We start from the raw sequence: 19,751 nt of genomic DNA, 5'->3' as shown, positions 1-19,751 counted from the left end.
CAAAAGTGTTGATTCAGTGAGGTTTGTTGTCTGGACCAGGGGCCTTCAATGGAATGACTGTGTAGAGTTGTCCTTACACCAGCTGTGGTCAAGCAAAGAACCCGAGCAGCAGTCCTCTTCCCTGTCATGCTGTTCTATGCTTCAAACCGAGCATACAATTCGTTCAGCACATCTAGAAGGGGCTCATCACTGTCACAGGCAGGTGAAGATGTCTTCTAGTTGGTGGTGTCCTAGATGCCCTGTCACATGCACTGTGTGTCAGCAGTGTCCTGGAAGTGGCCATAGTTTTTCTGTGTGAAGGCATACTTTGCCTCTCTGATGGCTTGGGGCAGGTTGACCCTTGCTGTTCTCAGGCCTGCTTTATCATCTGACTTGAACACTGCATCTTGGGATCTCAGTAGCATGTGCAATTCTCTGTGTTCATCAGTGGTTTCTGGTTAGAGTGAGGGATGAAGGACTTGGAGACAGTAATGTCATTGATGGACTTGATGGCAGCCAGTCACTGTTGCCATACGCTTGTTGTCGTAGGTTGCAGCCTCTATAAACATCTCCTAGTCAGTGTGATCAAACCAGCCCTGATGGCTCCTGCAGGCCAGGTGTTCACCTGCTTCAGACCTGATTTGTCATGTTTGATGAGCTTCTGTATGCTATAACTGAGCACGACAGAGATGTGTTGCAGTAGTTGGGGCGGTGCTCAGCCCTGGTATAAACAATTAGATGTACACAAGATCCTGCGGACTATCCGGCTTGCCTATCCAGCTGAATGTCAGTGTCAGGAGTGTCAGGACTCTGTGATCTGCTAGAGGCTGAGATTGCCCAGTGTATTAACCAGAGCCGGTGGCCTAGGTGGTACTGGTTAGCTTTTAGCCTAGTATGGACATCTGTCTACTTGCCAAGTTTATTTTTTTTCATGGAGCACGTCCCCTTTCCTTCACACAGTGCTGTGGTCTGGAGGTCTGGTTCACGTAGCTTCTCCTGCTATACATCTGAGAAGTGAGTTATTAGCTCATTTTGAAATTGTAACTGGATTTGGATATTGTTACATATACAGTTTTGAGTTTGAGACCAGTCTGTTTTGACCGAGAGTGGCCACTGTGCGTACCACCATTAGAATCAGCAGCAGGGGTATTTCATTATTATTCTGATTATTTTAATTGTTGTTGCAACCCATATTCATTATCCGATATAATTGTGAATCCCTAAAACATCCCTTAAACAGTGTATTTTCATTAAACCTGGATATTACTTTGCATTTTCCTGGTTATCAGAGCTGCACTTAGTTTATGTCTGAGAAATGAAGTAAATGCACTTAATCACTGTCTCCGTCTGGCTAAAACCCAAACAATTAGTATTACCTCGGCAAACTAATATTCTGGCATATTAACCCCTGAGGATAAAATGCTATTGACGTAAACTGTGTTCTCATAGAGACTAAACACAAAGTGGGTACACGCTAATGTCCCAGAGGTTCCTAGAAGTGGTTCATTGTCCGTTTACGGTGTGTTATGAATGTGTGATTGCCATAAATTTACAAAACAAAAGTTGTAAAATAGGTTTAAATTAGTCTGCAGTGCTTCAATGTACACAGGTAAACAAAAGACATAGCAATAAAGCTAGGTTATCTGTTGAATCACCTTCCAGGCGTATGACATAAGAAGGCCTGAAATTAATTGCCAGTGTGTGTTTTACATCTCTGTTTATAACTTTGACCTTCTAATTTCTGTGACACTGATTCATCAAAATCTCATTTCTCAGCGGTGTTTATCTGGCAGAAAGGTAGACTTTGGGCTGAAGACAAGTGATTACGCTTTGAAAAGACTCACAGTTTTTGTTCTAAAGTCATGGTTAATAAGGTACTGAACGCTGTTTCTATCATCATTACAGCTTTCTTTAAATTGTGTCTTAAATGACATTTCCAGGGAGAAGTAAAGACAATGAAAGAGAAACCCAAGAGGACTTTTGGGATGAGTTAAGGGAGTTAAGGAGTTGGGGATGAGGTGGGATGCTAATCATCCAACATTCTGACCTTCCTAATGCATAAACTCTCACAGCAGTGCTCCTTAGAGCAGATAGCCTTCCCTGGATAGTAGAGATGGTTACTTTAACAAAAGCCCAATAAACTCTTTTTTTTTAATACCTTTCATTTCAGAAGAACAATGAATGTCCAGGTGTCCCAATACGTTTGTCTATATAGTGTTTATTCCATCCCTACTCAAAAATATTTACTATGTTAAATACTAGTAAAATGGCAAATACAAAGTCCCTACGCTTTTGACTGGCAGTGTATCATATGATACTCTCATTACAGCAGTGATGTTTTATAGTTGTGATCGTTTCTTAATGCAGCTGCACAAAATTACTGCATTCCATGTCATACGCTCTTACACCTAGAGGATTCCTGGTAGCTGAAGTTTCACCAGATGACTGACCGATCAGTGAACCCTGAGAGCTGTCCAGAAGCCTAATGCCTACCCACCTACATGCTGAAGAAAAGGGATCATGTGACTCTTGCAGGCCTGTTTACATTTGCTTGCATTGCTACTTTCACCACATTATCTAATCCATTTATTCAATTTATTCTAAATTTAGAACACAAGGCCGGACAGCGGCTGGAAAGAAGGAAGAGCACTGAGAAATCATCCCTAGTCAGTTTAATTTGCTCAGGCTTTACATCTTTTTCAACAGTTGGACACATTCACCAGTTAAAAAACAAACATATGCACCACACCCAATCAGATTATGCACACTGATCCGCCAGATGCCCCTAATACTGATTTCTGTGCTAACGTCAGATGGGCTTCCTTCTCTGATAACACAACGGTTCTCACAGCAGTCTAATGTAATTATGGCCGGGAACACAATGATGCGGACATTTACATATTACACTGTTGATTCTGCCTGATTGGTTTGGCTTGGAAACACAGAGGCAGGGTGGTGTTGCTAGCCAACACTGACTTCAGGCCTATGAGGAAAAAAAAAACAGGAGACACATTTCTATCTTCTCACACTCATTACTTATCCTCAAAGAGCACCTATCTTCTTTTACCTATTTGTGACGATGACTCTTATTCATAATACAGTTATAGTAATAGTTTCATGTTTTTCATATTAAATATTTTTTCATTTCAATCATATATACAACATATTAAATGTAATAAAACAGACATGCTGGAGCAATATTTCCTGCAAAAAAAAAAGTTTTAAAATGAAATGATAGCGCAAGATAAACACCGAACATTATGTGCCACAAGTTTATGAAATACAGGGTTGGTGTAGTCTCTTCTTTTCTGCACTTACAGTAGCTTTTCACAATCCTGACAAGACATGTACAGTTTAAATGATCACAGTCATTTCCTACCCTTTTATTACAGTTTATGATATGATGATACAATATTGTTTGGAGAAAAATAACACTGCATGTATAATTCTACATTTACATGTATGTAATATTTAATATCTGTGATGAGTGGGTTACAGTTTGGGGATATTTTTTGTCTCCCTGATGACAGTCAAGTCAAGTCAAGTCTAATTTATTTGTATAGCGCTTTTTATAACTGTTGTCGTCACAAAGCAGCTTTACATAGTTAGTACTTAATAAAGGACAGAGACAGAGAAGAAAGAAGAAATAACATGAAGGGTCAAAGACCCCCGTGAGCAAGCCAACGGCGACAGTGGCAAGGAAAAACTCCCTCAGAGCTGGAGGAAGAAACCTTGGGAGGAACCAAGACTCACAAGGGGGACCCATCCTCCTCTGGCCAGACTATTTAAACATTAATGATAAAAATTACCAAAGCAGATACAACAGAAACTTAATAGTGGTGATATTAATAGTGGTTCAGATCAGCACAAATTCACAAAGTCTTAAAGGGCAGCATGTCTCTGATTTACGAGTTAGCCCCCTTGGTCTACGAGATAGCACATCAAATACGAAGGAGACAACACTGCAACCTTTACTATGAGCTTTGAAGGGGATCAGACCAATAATCCACTAAAACAGCTGTACTAACATCAAATAAAGCATGTGATCAGACAGTTCACTGGGTGTTTGGGACACCAACGCTGCTCAGGTGTGTTTTAAATAAAATGTGATCAGGTATTTACATTTGTGGCATTTAGCTGACGCTCTTATCCAGAGCGATTTACAAGGTTACTGGTATTACAGAGGTGGGCCAATGTAGTGTTAGGAGTCTTGCCCAAGGACTCTTATTGGTGTAGCACAGCAGCACAGTCACCCAGACCAGGAATCAATCCCCAGTCTCCCACATGGTGTGGTAACTCACTGGCAGGTAGTGGTGTTATCTGTTGCGCTGATCTGTGTCTGTTGGAAGTTGATGGAGAGCATCATGATGAACAGATGTTTGTTTGTTTGGCTCTTTTTGTATTTGTTGAATTTTTTTGTTTTTGTCCCAATTTGGTTCTGCCAATTAACCCACTCCCAACTCTCTCTAGCCCTAGCAATGCTCTTGACTTCTCCGATACAAGCCAGCCACTGCCTTTTTTTTCCTTTTTTTTTTTTTTTTGCAGCATTGCTGGGCAGCTGACATGCTCTGATAAAAGCGCTGAATCCTCGAGTAACAAGTAACACCCAACCGCCCACATGGGGTACCACAGCAGCCACCTGACAACACCATAGATATCACCTGAAGAACTATCTTAACTACATTAAATACCACAGCAGCCACCTGACAACACCATAGATATCACCTGAAGAACTATCTTAACTACATTAAATACCACAGCAGCCACCTGACAACACCATAGATATCACCTGAAGAACTATCTTAACTACATTAAATACCACAGCAGCCACCTGACAACACCATAGATATCACCTGAAGAACTATCTTAACTACATTAAATACCACAGCAGCCACCTGACAACACCATAGATATCACCTGAAGAACTATCTTAACTACATTAAATACCACAGCAGCCACCTGACAACACCATAGATATCACCTGAAGAACTATCTTAACTACATTAAATACCACAGCAACCACCTGACAACACCATAGATATCACCTGAAGAACTATCTTAACTACATTAAATACCACAGCAGCCACCTGACAACACCATAGATATCACCTGAAAAACTATCCTAACTACATTAAATACCACAGCAGCCACCTGACAACACCATAGATATCACCTGAAGAACTATCTTAACTACATTAAATACCACAGCAACCACCTGACAACACCATAGATATCACCTGAAAAACTATCTTAACTACATTAAATACCACAGCAGCCACCTGACAACACCATAGATATCACCTGAAGAACTATCTTAACTACATTAAATACCACAGCAGCCACCTGACAACACCATAGATATCACCTGAAAAACTATCTTAACTACATTAAATACCACAGCAGCCACCTGACAACACCATAGATATCACCTGAAAAACTATCTTAACTACATTAAATACCACAGCAGCCACCTGACAACACCATAGATATCACCTGAAGAACTATCTTAACTACATTAAATACCACAGCAGCCACCTGACAACACCATAGATATCACCTGAAGAACTATCTTAACTACATTAAATACCACAGCAGCCACCTGACAACACCATAGATATCACCTGAAAAACTATCTTAACTACATTAAATACCACAGCAGCCACCTGACAACACCATAGATATCACCTGAAAAACTATCTTAACTACATTAAATACCACAGCAACCACCTGACAACACCATAGATATCACCTGAAAAACTATCTTAACTACATTATATACCACAGCAGCCACCTGACAACACCATAGATATCACCTGAAAAACTATCTTAACTACATTAAATACCACAGCAGCCGCCTGAAACACCTTAGGTACACCATGGCATCCACTTAGCAAAACCTTTCAATTGAATTCAAATGTATTTGTATAGTGCTTTTTACAGGTGACATTGTCACTAAGCGGCTTTACTGGCCATAGCAACCAGCTGAAGTACAACAGCAACTACCCTAGCAGCCACTACAAAACACCTTAGTAGCAAAATAGCACCCACTTGGCAACATTTTAGGAACACATATACTTAGTCATTTATATATATATATATACACACTGCATAGCAATACCCCAGCAACCACCAGGAATACCAAAGCAACCTCTCAACAAAAACAGTTTCATTCTAGTGCAACAGTCTAGCAACTGCCTGGAAGTGGAAACCACTTAAGCATTTGCTCAGAAAATGCACTTTACTAATTGATCATATTATTCATGAGGCTTCATTTGAGCTTCTCGGGAGTAGCACAGCCCTTTTCTACAGAAAGCGGCCTTTCTCCTCAGCAGTTCACATGAACATGTGCAGTTCTGCTGAACTCAGTGGGCGTGTGGATCCGATCTGACCACGTTAACATGAAATATGGTTCATTTGACGCCGTTTCGCTTCTTTATTGTAGCCTCTGGGAGCTTGCCTCAGCTGGCAGTGCTGGAGGAGGACAGCTTCTGTAAAGCTGATGCGTAATCTGGCAGATATGTGTTTGAAAAGGTATGAACAGATATGAATCCTCATCAGCCATTGGTTCTCCATCCATTGGGCTGTTTGACAGCTAAATATAGGCTTGGTCGTCGGCCTCCAGAGATAACTGCGCTGTGAAACGTGTTTAATCGCGGCTCTCGAGGACCCGACCAGGCCATTAGAGCGCGCTCAGGTTTGTCCAGCCCCTGGATACCGAGTCAGTGCTGGGCTTAATGATTGACAGAGCTGAGGGCACGCTGGGGGCTTGCTGGACTAACGGCTGCTCACACCGTGACCAGTCGCTCCTCAGTACGCTCTCCCGCGCGCGAGCATGCTCCTTCTCCTCTGTGCGCTCTGCTGCGCGCTCCAGAGGGCCGCGGCCGAGCCCGGCGCCGGACTGCGCACGTGGACGCGCTTCGCCCGCTTGCCCTACCCGGCCGACAAGGCTTTCCTGTACGACACGTTCCCCCGAGGTTTCGCGTGGGCCGCGGGCACGGCCGCCTACCAGGTGGAGGGCGCGTGGCAGAAGGACGGCAAGGGCAAGTCCGTTTGGGACGTGTTCACGCGCAGAGGCGCACGAGTGCTGACGGGCGACGTGGGCAGCGACAGCTACCACAACTTGCGCGCGGACGTGCGCGCGCTGCGCCAGCTCGGCGTCACGCACTACCGCTTCTCGCTCTCGTGGTCGCGCATCTTTCCGGACGGCGACGCCGCGGGCGCGCGCAACGCCAAGGGCGTCGAGTACTACCGCGATCTCATCCGCGAGTTGCGGGACATCGGCGTGCAGCCCGTGGTCACGCTCTACCACTGGGACCTGCCGGACAGCCTGCAGCGCCGCTACGGGGGCTGGAACAACACGGCGCTCGTGGAGCTCTTCGCCCGGTACGCGGACTTCTGCTTCCGCACGTTCGGCCACGACGTCCAGCTCTGGATCACCATGGACAATCCATTCGTGGTGGCTTGGCACGGGTACGGGACGGGGGTCGTGGCGCCTGGGGTTAAAGGAGACCCTGATATGCCTTTCAGAGTGGGACACAATCTCTTAAAGGTAACAGCACAGGACCCTTCCACACCAAACCCAGATCACCTGCACTGTAACCACAGTGTGACACAGTATAGCCCAGAGTGCTGAATTAAAGGGGTCCAGTTTCCCAAAGGCTTCTCAGGGCACACACACCTGACACTGGGATGGGACCAAGGCACGGGTTCAAGTGGAGCTGTTAGACAGCTGTGTCCTCCCTGGCAGTGCTGGAATAGAAATGACAACATGTGGTTAATTATGTTAAAGTCATAAAAGGGTTAAACATGTCTTAGAGGTCGTAAATATTGTAAAAGTATTCCTTGGATGTTTTCCCCTTTTATTGCTGTTATTGCCTTTCATTATTTTTGATATTTTTATATATTTTTATTTATTAATTTCTAAAAAAAAAAGATATATATCAAAGTAAAATCTTATTTCTACACATTAATATCAATTCAATAAAAAAACATATAATGTAAAATAAGTGCTTGCATAAATATTCACCCGCATTAAAGTGACTGACCTAATTCAACAGAGGTTCAGCAAACTGATGCTAGTAGTCTCACTATTAGAGAAGAACAGATTATAATAACCATGATTGCTTTTATTACAATAACAGAAGGGAAAAACATCAAAGGGGGCGAATATGTTTATGAAAGTTGAATATGAAAGTGTGAAAGCTAATATAGAAAAAATATAGAAAATAACGTAAAATTGTATAATGCTTGTAAGTTAATTTAGACAGGATATTACTGAACTAGAAAAGACACACATCATTTTAAGGGAGCTCATGAGGCTTTATTAGTGCATACGCCTTATGAGCCTAATTTATAATTATCACTAGTAACTACAGGCCAGTAGAGATTTTCAGCACAGACACACAGACATCAATCAAGAATCAAGAAATGCTTTTTCAATTTCCTTTTTATATTTTGCACAATCTAAAGACTCATTTTACTCATTAACATTTAATGATGCACTGACCAACAGAAATGGTCCAGACGTCCTGTACAATATCCATTTTTACAGTCTACAAAAAGGATATATTGACAGGACAGTGTAAAGCGGAATATTGAATGTGCCTGAAGGAGCGTTTTGAGTCACCATTGGCGCCAGTACTAGACTTAATCTGGGAGTGGGGGACCCTATAATTCTACACTGGGGATTTTGCTGAGTTAGATCTGTACCATGTCCATGTTAATCAGTTTAAGGATGCTTAGTCGTTGGAGGCAATTTCTTAAGAGGTTACATTTCCACAGAGTTTGCATTACAGCATTGCAAAGGTTCTGCTCTATTTACATGTTCAGTTCCAATCCATTACTGTATTGGTGGATACCAGTAACTATAAGGTTCAATATATTGTAATATTACACATTACAGGATTTTACACCAGATTGCTCCAGAAGTAAATGATCCAACATGTAATATTAAGAACCCATTCTGTATATTAATTATATTGAGCAGATCTGTCACAGGTAGACTATGTCAGACCTAATGATTCGGTTCGACTTTGGCAAAGCAGGGGAAAAGCAACAAAAAAGGCTTTCCTATTTATTTATGGTTTCCAGGTTTCCACAACTTGTGGCTGCAAACTTTGATTACACTTTACATTCATCAATCTTCACATTGAGGTCTACTAAAGCCTGAGTAGACTGATAAATCACTGTGCTGATCAGTTATTTATCACAGTGTTACTGAGCTCTACTAAAGCCTGAGTAGACTGATAAATCACTGTGCTGATCAGTTATTTATCTCAGTGTTACTGAGCTCTACTAAAGCCTGAGTAGACTGATAAATCACTGTGCTGATCAGTTATTTATCTCAGTGTTACTGAGCTCTACTAAAGCCTGAGTAGACTGATAAATCACTGTGCTGATCAGTTATTTATCTCAGTGTTACTGAGCTCTACTGAAGCATGAGTACACTGATAAATCACTGTGCTGATCAGTTATTTATCACAGTGTTACTGAGCTCTACTAAAGCCTGAGTAAACTGATAAATCACTGTGCTGATCAGTTATTTATCTCAGTATTACTGAGCTCTACTAAAGCCTGAGTAGACTGATAAATCACTGTGCTGATCAGTTATTTATCACAGTGTTACTGAGCTCTACTAAAGCCTGAGTAGACTGATAAATCACTGTGCTGATCAGTTATTTATCTCAGTATTACTGAGCTCTACTAAAGCCTGAGTAGACTGATAAATCACTGTGCTGATCAGTTATTTATCTCAGTATTACTGAGTTCTACTAAAGCCTGAGTACACTGATAAATCACTGTGCTGATCAGTTATTTATCTCAGTGTTACTGAGCTCTGTTAAAGCCTGAGTAGACTGATAAATCACTGTGCTGATCAGTTATTTATCTCAGTGTTACTGAGCTCTACTAAAGCCTGAGTAAACTGATAAATCACTGTGCTGATCAGTTATTTATCTCAGTATTACTGAGCTCTACTAAAGCCTGAGTAGACTGATAAATCACTGTGCTGATCAGTTATTTATCACAGTGTTACTGAGCTCTACTAAAGCCTGAGTAGACTGATAAATCACTGTGCTGATCAGTTATTTATCTCAGTATTACTGAGCTCTACTAAAGCCTGAGTAGACTGATAAATCACTGTGCTGATCAGTTATTTATCTCAGTATTACTGAGTTCTACTAAAGCCTGAGTACACTGATAAATCACTGTGCTGATCAGTTATTTATCTCAGTGTTACTGAGCTCTGTTAAAGCCTGAGTAGACTGATAAATCACTGTGCTGATCAGTTATTTATCTCAGTGTTACTGAGCTCTGCTAAAGCCTGAGTAGACTGATAAATCACTGTGCTGATCAGTTATTTATCTCAGTGTTACTGAGCTCTGCTAAAGCCTGAGTAGACTCATAAATCACTGTGCTGATCAGTTATTTATCTCAGTGTTACTGAGCTCTACTAAAGCCTGAGTAGACTGATAAATCACTGTGCTGATCAGTTATTTATCTCAGTGTTACTGAGCTCTGCTAAAGCCTGAGTAGACTGATAAATCACTGTGCTGATCAGTTATTTATATCAGTGTTACTGAGCTCTACTAAAGCCTGAGTAGACTGATAAATCACTGTGCTGATCAGTTATTTATCTCAGTGTTACCGAGCTCTACTGAAGCATGAGTAGACTGATAAATCACTGTGCTGATCAGTTATTTATCTCAGTGTTACTGAGCTCTACTAATGCCTGAGTAGACTGATAAATCACTGTGCTGATCAGTTATTTATCTCAGTATTACTGAGCTCTACTAAAGCCTGAGTAGACTGATAAATCACTGTGCTGATCAGTTATTTATCTCAGTATTACTGAGTTCTACTAAAGCATGAGTACACTGATAAATCACTGTGCTGATCAGTTATTTATCTCAGTGTTACTGAGCTCTACTAAAGCCTGAGTAGACTGATAAATCACTGTGCTGATCAGTTATTTATCTCAGTATTACTGAGCTCTACTAAAGCCTGAGTACACTGATAAATCACTGTGCTGATCAGTTATTTATCTCAGTGTTACTGAGCTCTACTAAAGCCTGAGTAGACTGATAAATCACTGTGCTGATCAGTTATTTATCACAGTGTTACTGAGCTCTACTAAAGCCTGAGTACACTGATAAATCACTGTGCTGATCAGTTATTTATCTCAGTGTTACTGAGCTCTACTAAAGCCTGAGTAGACTGATAAATCACTGTGCTGATCAGTTATTTATCTCAGTATTACTGAGCTCTACTAAAGCCTGAGTAGACTGATAAATCACTGTGCTGATCAGTTATTTATCTCAGTATTACTGAGCTCTACTAAAGCCTGAGTACACTGATAAATCACTGTGCTGATCAGTTATTTATCTCAGTGTTACTGAGCTCTACTAAAGCATGAGTAGACTGATAAATCACTGTGCTGATCAGTTATTTATCTCAGTATTACTGAGCTCTACTAAAGCCTGAGTACACTGATAAATCACTGTGCTGATCAGTTATTTATCTCAGTATTACTGAGCTCTACTAAAGCCTGAGTAGACTGATAAATCACTGTGCTGATCAGTTATTTATCACAGTGTTACTGAGCTCTACTAAAGCCTGAGTAGACTGATAAATCACTGTGCTGATCAGTTATTTATCTCAGTGTTACTGAGCTCTACTAAAGCCTGAGTACACTGATAAATCACTGTGCTGATCAGTTATTTATCTCAGTGTTACTGAGCTCTACTAAAGCCTGAGTAGACTGATAAATCACTGTGCTGATCAGTTATTTATCACAGTGTTACTGAGCTCTACTAAAGCCTGAGTACACTGATAAATCACTGTGCTGATCAGTTATTTATCTCAGTGTTACTGAGCTCTACTAAAGCCTGAGTAGACTGATAAATCACTGTGCTGATCAGTTATTTATCTCAGTATTACTGAGCTCTACTAAAGCCTGAGTAGACTGATAAATCACTGTGCTGATCAGTTATTTATCTCAGTATTACTGAGCTCTACTAAAGCCTGAGTAGACTGATAAATCACTGTGCTGATCAGTTATTTATCTCAGTATTACTGAGTTCTACTAAAGCATGAGTACACTGATAAATCACTGTGCTGATCAGTTATTTATCTCAGTATTACTGAGCTCTACTAAAGCCTGAGTACACTGATAAATCACTGTGCTGATCAGTTATTTATCTCAGTGTTACTGAGCTCTGTTAAAGCCTGAGTAGACTGATAAATCACTGTGCTGATCAGTTATTTATCTCAGTGTTACTGAGCTCTGCTAAAGCCTGAGTAGACTCATAAATCACTGTGCTGATCAGTTATTTATCTCAGTGTTACTGAGCTCTACTAAAGCCTGAGTAGACTCATAAATCACTGTGCTGATCAGTTATTTATCTCAGTGTTACTGAGCTCTGCTAAAGCCTGAGTAGACTGATAAATCAATGTGCTGATCAGTTATTTATCTCAGTGTTACTTTTGACCATCTCTGTCCACACCACTGTAATGTTCGGCCTGTACAGTGACTTTTGTGCTGAAACCTAATAAGTCTCTCATCCTCTTGTTTCAGGCTCATGCTGCAGTGTGGCATCTGTATAATGAGCGCTACCGTACCCAGCAGGGTGGGAGAGTGTCCATAGCTTTGGCTTCACACTGGATCAAACCCAGCAGCACCAGGCTGGAAAGCCACCGGGCCTGCCAGTGCTCACTGGACTTTGTGCTGGGATGGTTTGCCCGGCCAATCTTTGTGGACGGCAACTATCCACCCTGCATGAAGCGTAACCTGACACACAGGTAGGGATGAAATATAAACTATTATGAAAGTAACACTGGTATGGAAATAATACATGATTATGGATCCTACATTATTGTGGTATTTATCAAACTTAAAGGGCTAAGAAAATTCAAAATTGGAAAAGATGCTCCAAAATTCTTATAACCCACCCCTTCAGGCTGCCATCATTCACTGAAGAGGAGAGGCTATATGTCAGCGGTACGGCAGACTTCTTTGCTTTGTCTCATGGACCGGCTCTCAGCTTTCAGCTAATCAATGACAGCCTGCGCTTTGGTCAAACGGAGGACCTGGACCTGCGCATGCTGCTCTACTGGGTCCACGCCGAGTACAACAACCCGCCCATCTTTGTGGTTGAGAGTGGCTGGTTTGTCAGTGGCAACACCAAGACGAAAGACGCCAAGCACATGTACTACCTAAAGCGCTTTATAATGGAGACTTTGAAGGGTAAGTGTGGTGGAATTGGGGTGCAGGGTGCTTTATTAAAGTAATGAGAATGAAAAAAAATATATTTTCGGAACACAGGAGAGAACTGGAGTGTCCTGTTCCTGGAGGGTCGAAGTCTCTGAAGAATGGTTATTTTAAAAATGTGTAATGTTTCTTTATTGTGAAATGAGAATATTTATAACTGTAACAAACAATTTGATATATTGCTTGATATACATTTTTAAGCAGAATCATTAACAGGTCACATTTTTGCTAAACTAAAATTATATTTATATAAAGAAGGTGCTGTAGAAGACCACTGTGAAATACACAGATCAGCCATAACAATAAAACCCTTGACATGAAGTGAATAACATTTATTACACATATTATATGTCCAAATGTTTGTACATAAAGCCCCCCAGCATTGAGCTGTGGAGCACTGGAAGCATGTCCTCTGGAATGATGGTGTTCCATCCACCAGCTCTTGTGCCTGAATGCAATCGGATCCTCACTGCAATGCTCCACAATCTAGTAAAAAGCCTGGACAGTGGAGACAGTCCAATAAAAGCATCATAAACTCTTTAATACTCTTAATTTGATTAAAATAATAAATAAAAGAGCAGGTGACCCAATACTTTTGTGCATATTGTGCATATATCTTTACATGGGCACTTACATGGTCAAGGGGTGGTACATACATTTTAGGCAGCAAGTGAACAGTCAGTTCTTGAAGTGAATGTGTTGGAAGCAGGAAAAATAGGCAAGTGTCTGGGCAATTTTGACAAGAAGCTAATTGTGAAAAGGCAGAAGTCTTCCCAAAAGTGGTCCAAGGAAGGGAAGCCGGTGAACTGATACTAAGGCACCTGTGAGGCAAAGGCCAGCTTGCGTGGCCAGTCCCACAGAAAAGCTACTGTAGCACCAATTACTGAAAAAGTTTATGCTAGCTCTGTCCTGTGGAGTACACACCCCAATGGGTCAGAGCTGTTTTGGAACCTACATGATAATGTTTTAATGTTATGGCTGATCGGTTTATGTCATGTGTTTGTTTATTTGTTTTATGGAAAGGTTTTGAGTGTAACACACAGAAATGCTCGTCATGTCATTAACCCTGATTGTTTTAATGCACTTTGTTCTTCGTTATCTATTGAAATGTACTTTCTTTTTTTCCCAGCTATTCGTTTTGACAAAGTGAACGTGATTGGGTATACTGCATGGTCATTGCTGGATGGCTTTGAATGGTATCGCGAATATGGGATACGTCGTGGCCTTTTCTATGTAGACTTCAATTCAGAGCACCTGACAAGAGAGCCGAAGACGTCGGCCTTGTTCTACAGTAAACTGATCGAGAAGAATGGCTTCCCCGAGCTTCCGGAGAACCGGCCTGCTGTTGGAGTCTTTCCCTGTGACTTTGCCTGGGGTGTAGCAGCAAACTCCATACAGGTACAGATACTGTCACAGATATTAGTACTTTTTTCTGTAAATAAAAGTGTAGTTATTGCTTGTCAGCATGATCTCCTTTTCTAATTAATTAACATTCGCCATCTTGTGATGCAGTTTGGTAAATATTTAACTTTAGGCCAAAATGTTTTGCTTAATATACACATTAACCATGATTTCCGTATACTTTGATCTTTGAGCTGCCTGGGTGAAATAGACTTGACTATTGTAGCTATTATTAATGCAGAATAGTAGTTTTTAGCATTAGGTAGAGATGCTAGATTCATTAGTTTACAAACCAAATTAATGCAGACACACTTAATTGCAATGCTATTCTGTTGTTTAAAGCAGCCAAGCTATGTTACTGGCAAAAGCTAAGTAATCGGAAAATACTTATTTTAATGAAACTACTTTAAGCAAAGTTGTAGCCTTGAAAAATGAATGTTGTACAATACAGATTACAAACACAACAAACAGAAAAACATCATTACTGTCACACAAAGACCTTGTACTTTGTTTATTGTTGAAGAAAAACGACTAAGAATACATTTTCTACACTGACTTCTATTGAAAGTAGTAAAGTTGGTAGTTGTTCAGTGAGACTGGCTGGATTTGAAATTTTCCTCATTAACACTCTGCTATTACAAAAGTGACTTCACCTATATTACAAACCGTCTTAGCATGTTGTTTGCCAATGAAACTGACATCACTGTCTGTGTTTGTCTTCATCTGATTAAAACTCAAAGGTCATAAAGGGGAACCCACATTCAGTAATATTCACCTGTGTCCTAGATTAACTGCCAGTTCATCAAAACATATTGCAATTGCATATATATATATATATATATAGTTTTTTTCTCATAATATATTTTAGTGAACAAGGTCACAGGTGAACATTACATAATCACTCATTGAGTTTGGGTTCCCCTTTATGACCTTGTTTTTTTACCGTTTTAATCAGATGAGGACAAACATGGTCAGTGATGTAAATAATACATATTAACCTCCTTTTACAGTGACTGAAGTAATTCAACTGAGGTAGAGGGCAATTGACGCTAGTAGTCTCACAGTAAGTAAAATGTAGATCACCTGAGTGCAGTGAATATGTCTCAAGTGATAGTATATAGACACCTGTCTGGAACATATTCCTGGCTACAAATACACCATGAGCACAAAAGAACAGTCCATGCCATGGCAAGATCTTGTCTAATCTTACTGAAGGGTGTCCGGGCATGGGTACAAAACAAAATCCAAGTCACTCATCATTCCCTCATCAATTCATCATTAAGATATGGAAGGAATATGGCGGAATATGCCGTCTTCACAAACTGAGGGACAGTAAAAGAAGGAGAATAGTGAAGGAAGACACCTAAGAGTATATATCGACACGCTTACTTGTAGGGCTGTGGTCAAAATATCAGTATCAGTATTGGTTTATGATTATTAGTAACTCTTGGGGATAAACAAATCAATTTCAGTTGTGTTTGTTAATGTTTTACACAGGTTGTGTGTAAGGTCAAGTGTAATGAACTGAACTCTTGATCTTTAGTACAAATCAACATGTGATTAAAGTTATTTATTTATTTATTGTCAATTCCAGTGTTTCTCAATCGTGTTCTAAACAGTTTGAACTCCTCCCTACCCAACCACACCTGCTCCACCTCATGAAAAGCTTGATTATCAGTTGATGAGCTGGAGCAAGTGTACTAAGGCATGGAGATGCCGTGCAGTGGGTTCTTAAGAACAGGATCAAGATGCTCTGGTTTTGTCTAATAATTTCTATGTCTATGTTAAGGTGGAGACTACGCCTTCGCAGTTTGTTGACCCAAGTGTGTATATCTGGAACATCTCCGATAACGGAAAGCTGAAGAGGCTAGAGGCCGTGCAAGTTCCAGTGCGGAGAGTGCGCCATTGTGCTGACTACGCTGCCATTCGGCAGCAGGTCTCAGAAATTCAGGCAATGCATGTGTCCCACTTCCATTTCTCCCTCAACTGGTCCTCAGTCGTCCCTACAGGTCAAATAGCAGAAGCCAACAACACACTGCTAAAATATTACCACTGCTTTGTTAGCGAGCTTCAGAGGGCCAACATCACCCCGGTGGTGACTCTTTGGCACCACACGGGTAAGCTCTCCAGTCTGCCAGCTCCACTGGAGGCTAATGGGGGCTGGCAAAGTGAAGAGACGGTGCAAGCCTTTGCAGATTATGCAAGGCTGTGCTTCCAGAGGCTTGGGGCCCATGTCAAGCTGTGGATCACGCTGAACGAGCCCAACGAAGAAGGGCTCTGCTATGCGGTTGGACACCAGTTGCTGCGTGCCCATGCCCTAGCATGGCGTGTGTATGACAACGAGTTTCGCCAGTCTCAGGGAGGTAAGGCTTCTTTGGTGTTGCATATGGACTGGGTCGAACCTGCGTTCTCCTTCAACCGAGAGGATGTAGCCCCTGCCAAAAGAGTGCTGGACCTCCGTGTGGGTTGGTTCGCGGAGCCTATCTTCGGCAGTGGCGACTACCCAGCATTGATGCGCAGCTGGCTCCAGCAGAGAAACCCCATTGACCTCTTTAACTACCACCTGCCCACCTTTAGCGAGGAGGATCGACAGCTGGTCAAAGGCACCTATGACTTCTTTGCCATCAGTCACTTCACAACATCTATGGTGTACGATGGAGTTGAGGATAAGTACTTATACAAGGACAAGTTAGAGGTGCAGATGATTTCTGACGTTACCTGGATAATGTCCCCGCGGCGCAACTCTCCCGTAGTTCCCTGGGGTCTGCGCAAAGCCCTCAACTGGGTCAATTTGCATTATAAAGGCGTGCCCATCTATGTCATGGCCAACGGTGTTCAAGAAGACATAGCCAGATTCAAAGACAGTCTCCGGGTTTATTATCTATATAACTACATCAACGAGGCCCTTAAAGGTAAGGCCATTCATGCTCTGGATTACTCTCTAGTTTTATGTATTTAGTGTAACTAATGGATGCTTTTACTTCAGTATAAATGTGCTCTGGTTTGAAATATGATGACTAAGTCCTTGCTAGTAGACAGCACTAAGCTCACAACACACCACAAACACCACCAAGCCTACTTAATTATTAAACTGCATGGTTCATGCAGTTTAAGTTCAGCTCAGTTCACTGACCTTCAGGGAGCCAATAAGCGGCGATGTCAAGTCACACACAAGTGTATGTTTCACAATTCTCTAAACTTATTTTGAGAACGTATTTGCTTACTACTGTTTGGCAAGTTCTAGTCTTATCATGCTTATTTGTCATTTATCTTCTTTTCTGCTTTGTTTTTGTAGCATACACGCTGGATGGGGTCAATCTGCAGGGTTACTTTGCCTACGCATTCAACGACCAGCATGATCCTGGCTTCGGCATGTACGGCAATGTGCAGGACGAGGTCATAGTGAAAGACTCTCTGACCCACTACAGAAACATCATTGACCATAATGGGTTCCCTGCCCAAAACAGCCCTCCACAGCAGTGTTTCCAGAAATCTGCCCGCTGTCTGCTGTGTCAGGTCCTCTCGAAGCAGCCTGTTGTGGGCTTTATCTCTTTGGTGGTCTCTTCTGTGCTCATTACTCTTGGCCTTGTTATTTACTATGGAGCTAAGAGGCATAAATAAGGTATAGGTGTACTGTGACACTGTCATTTGGGCTAGCTGAAAGTAAGGAGCAACAAGAGAAGCTTATTTCTATTGTAATGAAAAATGCACTGAATTAAGTCCCACCCTGTGTCAAGATAGGTAACTCTAACTTGTGGTGTTGCAATTAAGCTCTCATTGATAATCATCTGTCATCATGTGTAGTTTCTATTAGAGTCTTGTACTTGTGAGATTCGGTAGAGTACTTAGAAGTGAGATGTAGTATTTCGCTCTTACAAAAAAGTAGTATATTGAAAATATTGTACAATATATTCTTTGTATATTTTGTGGAAAATACTGATGACATATTTCATTTTCATAGTGGTGACCACTATTAGTGAATGTAAATACTGTACCTTAATATTAAATATTTTTCAGCAGGAAGAATAGCTGCTAACAAGATAATGGGGATCCACGTAAACAATAAACAATTTACCCAAGACTACTGCCCTCATTACTAAGCAAAATACCAGTGAGTTGGCTGTGTTAAAACATGCACAGATCCCATTTATACCTGAAGTCACACACATGAAGTGCCCAGGAGTTAACAGGGGTCTAGAGTTTTAAACTTGATGCTAGAGATGTATGCAAGCTTGCATCCATCCAGAAAGTACAGTTCATTTGAAAATATCTACCAGACTGTGAATTGACTGCATTTATATTGCACTTAATGTATGTTATATACTTAATACATAAACTGTCCCCATATATATTTTATATAGAAACTGTAGCACTTATTCATTTTCAACTCTGTATTGTACTTGTATTTCTAAGTCTGTTCATTCCATTACATTTTGTTTAGTTTGGTGCTACATAATGCTGTTTTACTCACTGTATGAAAAAAATAATAAAAAAAAATAATAAAGATGGTGTGCACTCCAACAATATAGCTGTGGATCACTCATTACATTATGATACGTCCTTAAAGGTCCCTGGGAACGCATTCTGATATATTGAATTTCTGTATAATACTAAACTTGGGTGTTATATGAAATGTGCATAACTGACAGCCCTCCATCCCTGGCCAACAAATTTTGCTTATATTACCCAAAGAAATTGTGTTTTCTAGCTTTTTACTTTAAATTACAGTTGTAACAAGGTTTACAGAGGTTCTGATATGTAAATACAAGGCCTGAGCCGCAACGTGTGGAGAGTCTGCCCCATGGCTGCTACACTTCTCGATGGATCTCCACGGCTATGGGGCGGCACCTACTATCCGTCCCTCAGCACTAATCCGCTTAATTACATGGTGAATGCGGAAAAAGCGCCGGGCACCAGCCATGAGGGCAGCAGGGCACGTTGGTCAGTGACGTAAATCTGACCCACTTTTAGCCCATTCCACATCTAGAGGAGAGCAATAATGGTGAAATACAGCAGACATCTGGGAAGATATTCATAAGACATACTTTGTACCTTTACACTAGGGGCCCCCTAAGGAGCCAGATGCACTTAATTAGAAAAAATA

General features: G+C 41.2%; 1 protein-coding gene across 1 annotated transcript; it reads left to right on the top strand.

Annotated features, from left to right (window-relative positions):
- Positions 1-6,384: 6,384 nt before the first annotated feature.
- On the top strand, positions 6,385-19,116 carry kl (klotho). Its single transcript, XM_072659582.1, has 7 exons — positions 6,385-6,469; positions 6,780-7,528; positions 12,554-12,777; positions 12,936-13,222; positions 14,376-14,644; positions 16,437-17,559; positions 17,943-19,116. Exons 1-7 carry the CDS (start codon positions 6,385-6,387, stop codon positions 18,266-18,268), a joined length of 3,063 nt encoding a protein of 1,020 aa, XP_072515683.1. The 3' UTR covers positions 18,269-19,116.
- Positions 19,117-19,751: the final 635 nt, after the last annotated feature.

Source organism: Salminus brasiliensis, chromosome 16, assembly GCF_030463535.1.
Source record: "Salminus brasiliensis chromosome 16, fSalBra1.hap2, whole genome shotgun sequence".
NCBI lineage: Eukaryota > Metazoa > Chordata > Actinopteri > Characiformes > Bryconidae > Salminus > Salminus brasiliensis.
This window is presented reverse-complemented; position numbering and strand designations above follow the sequence as displayed.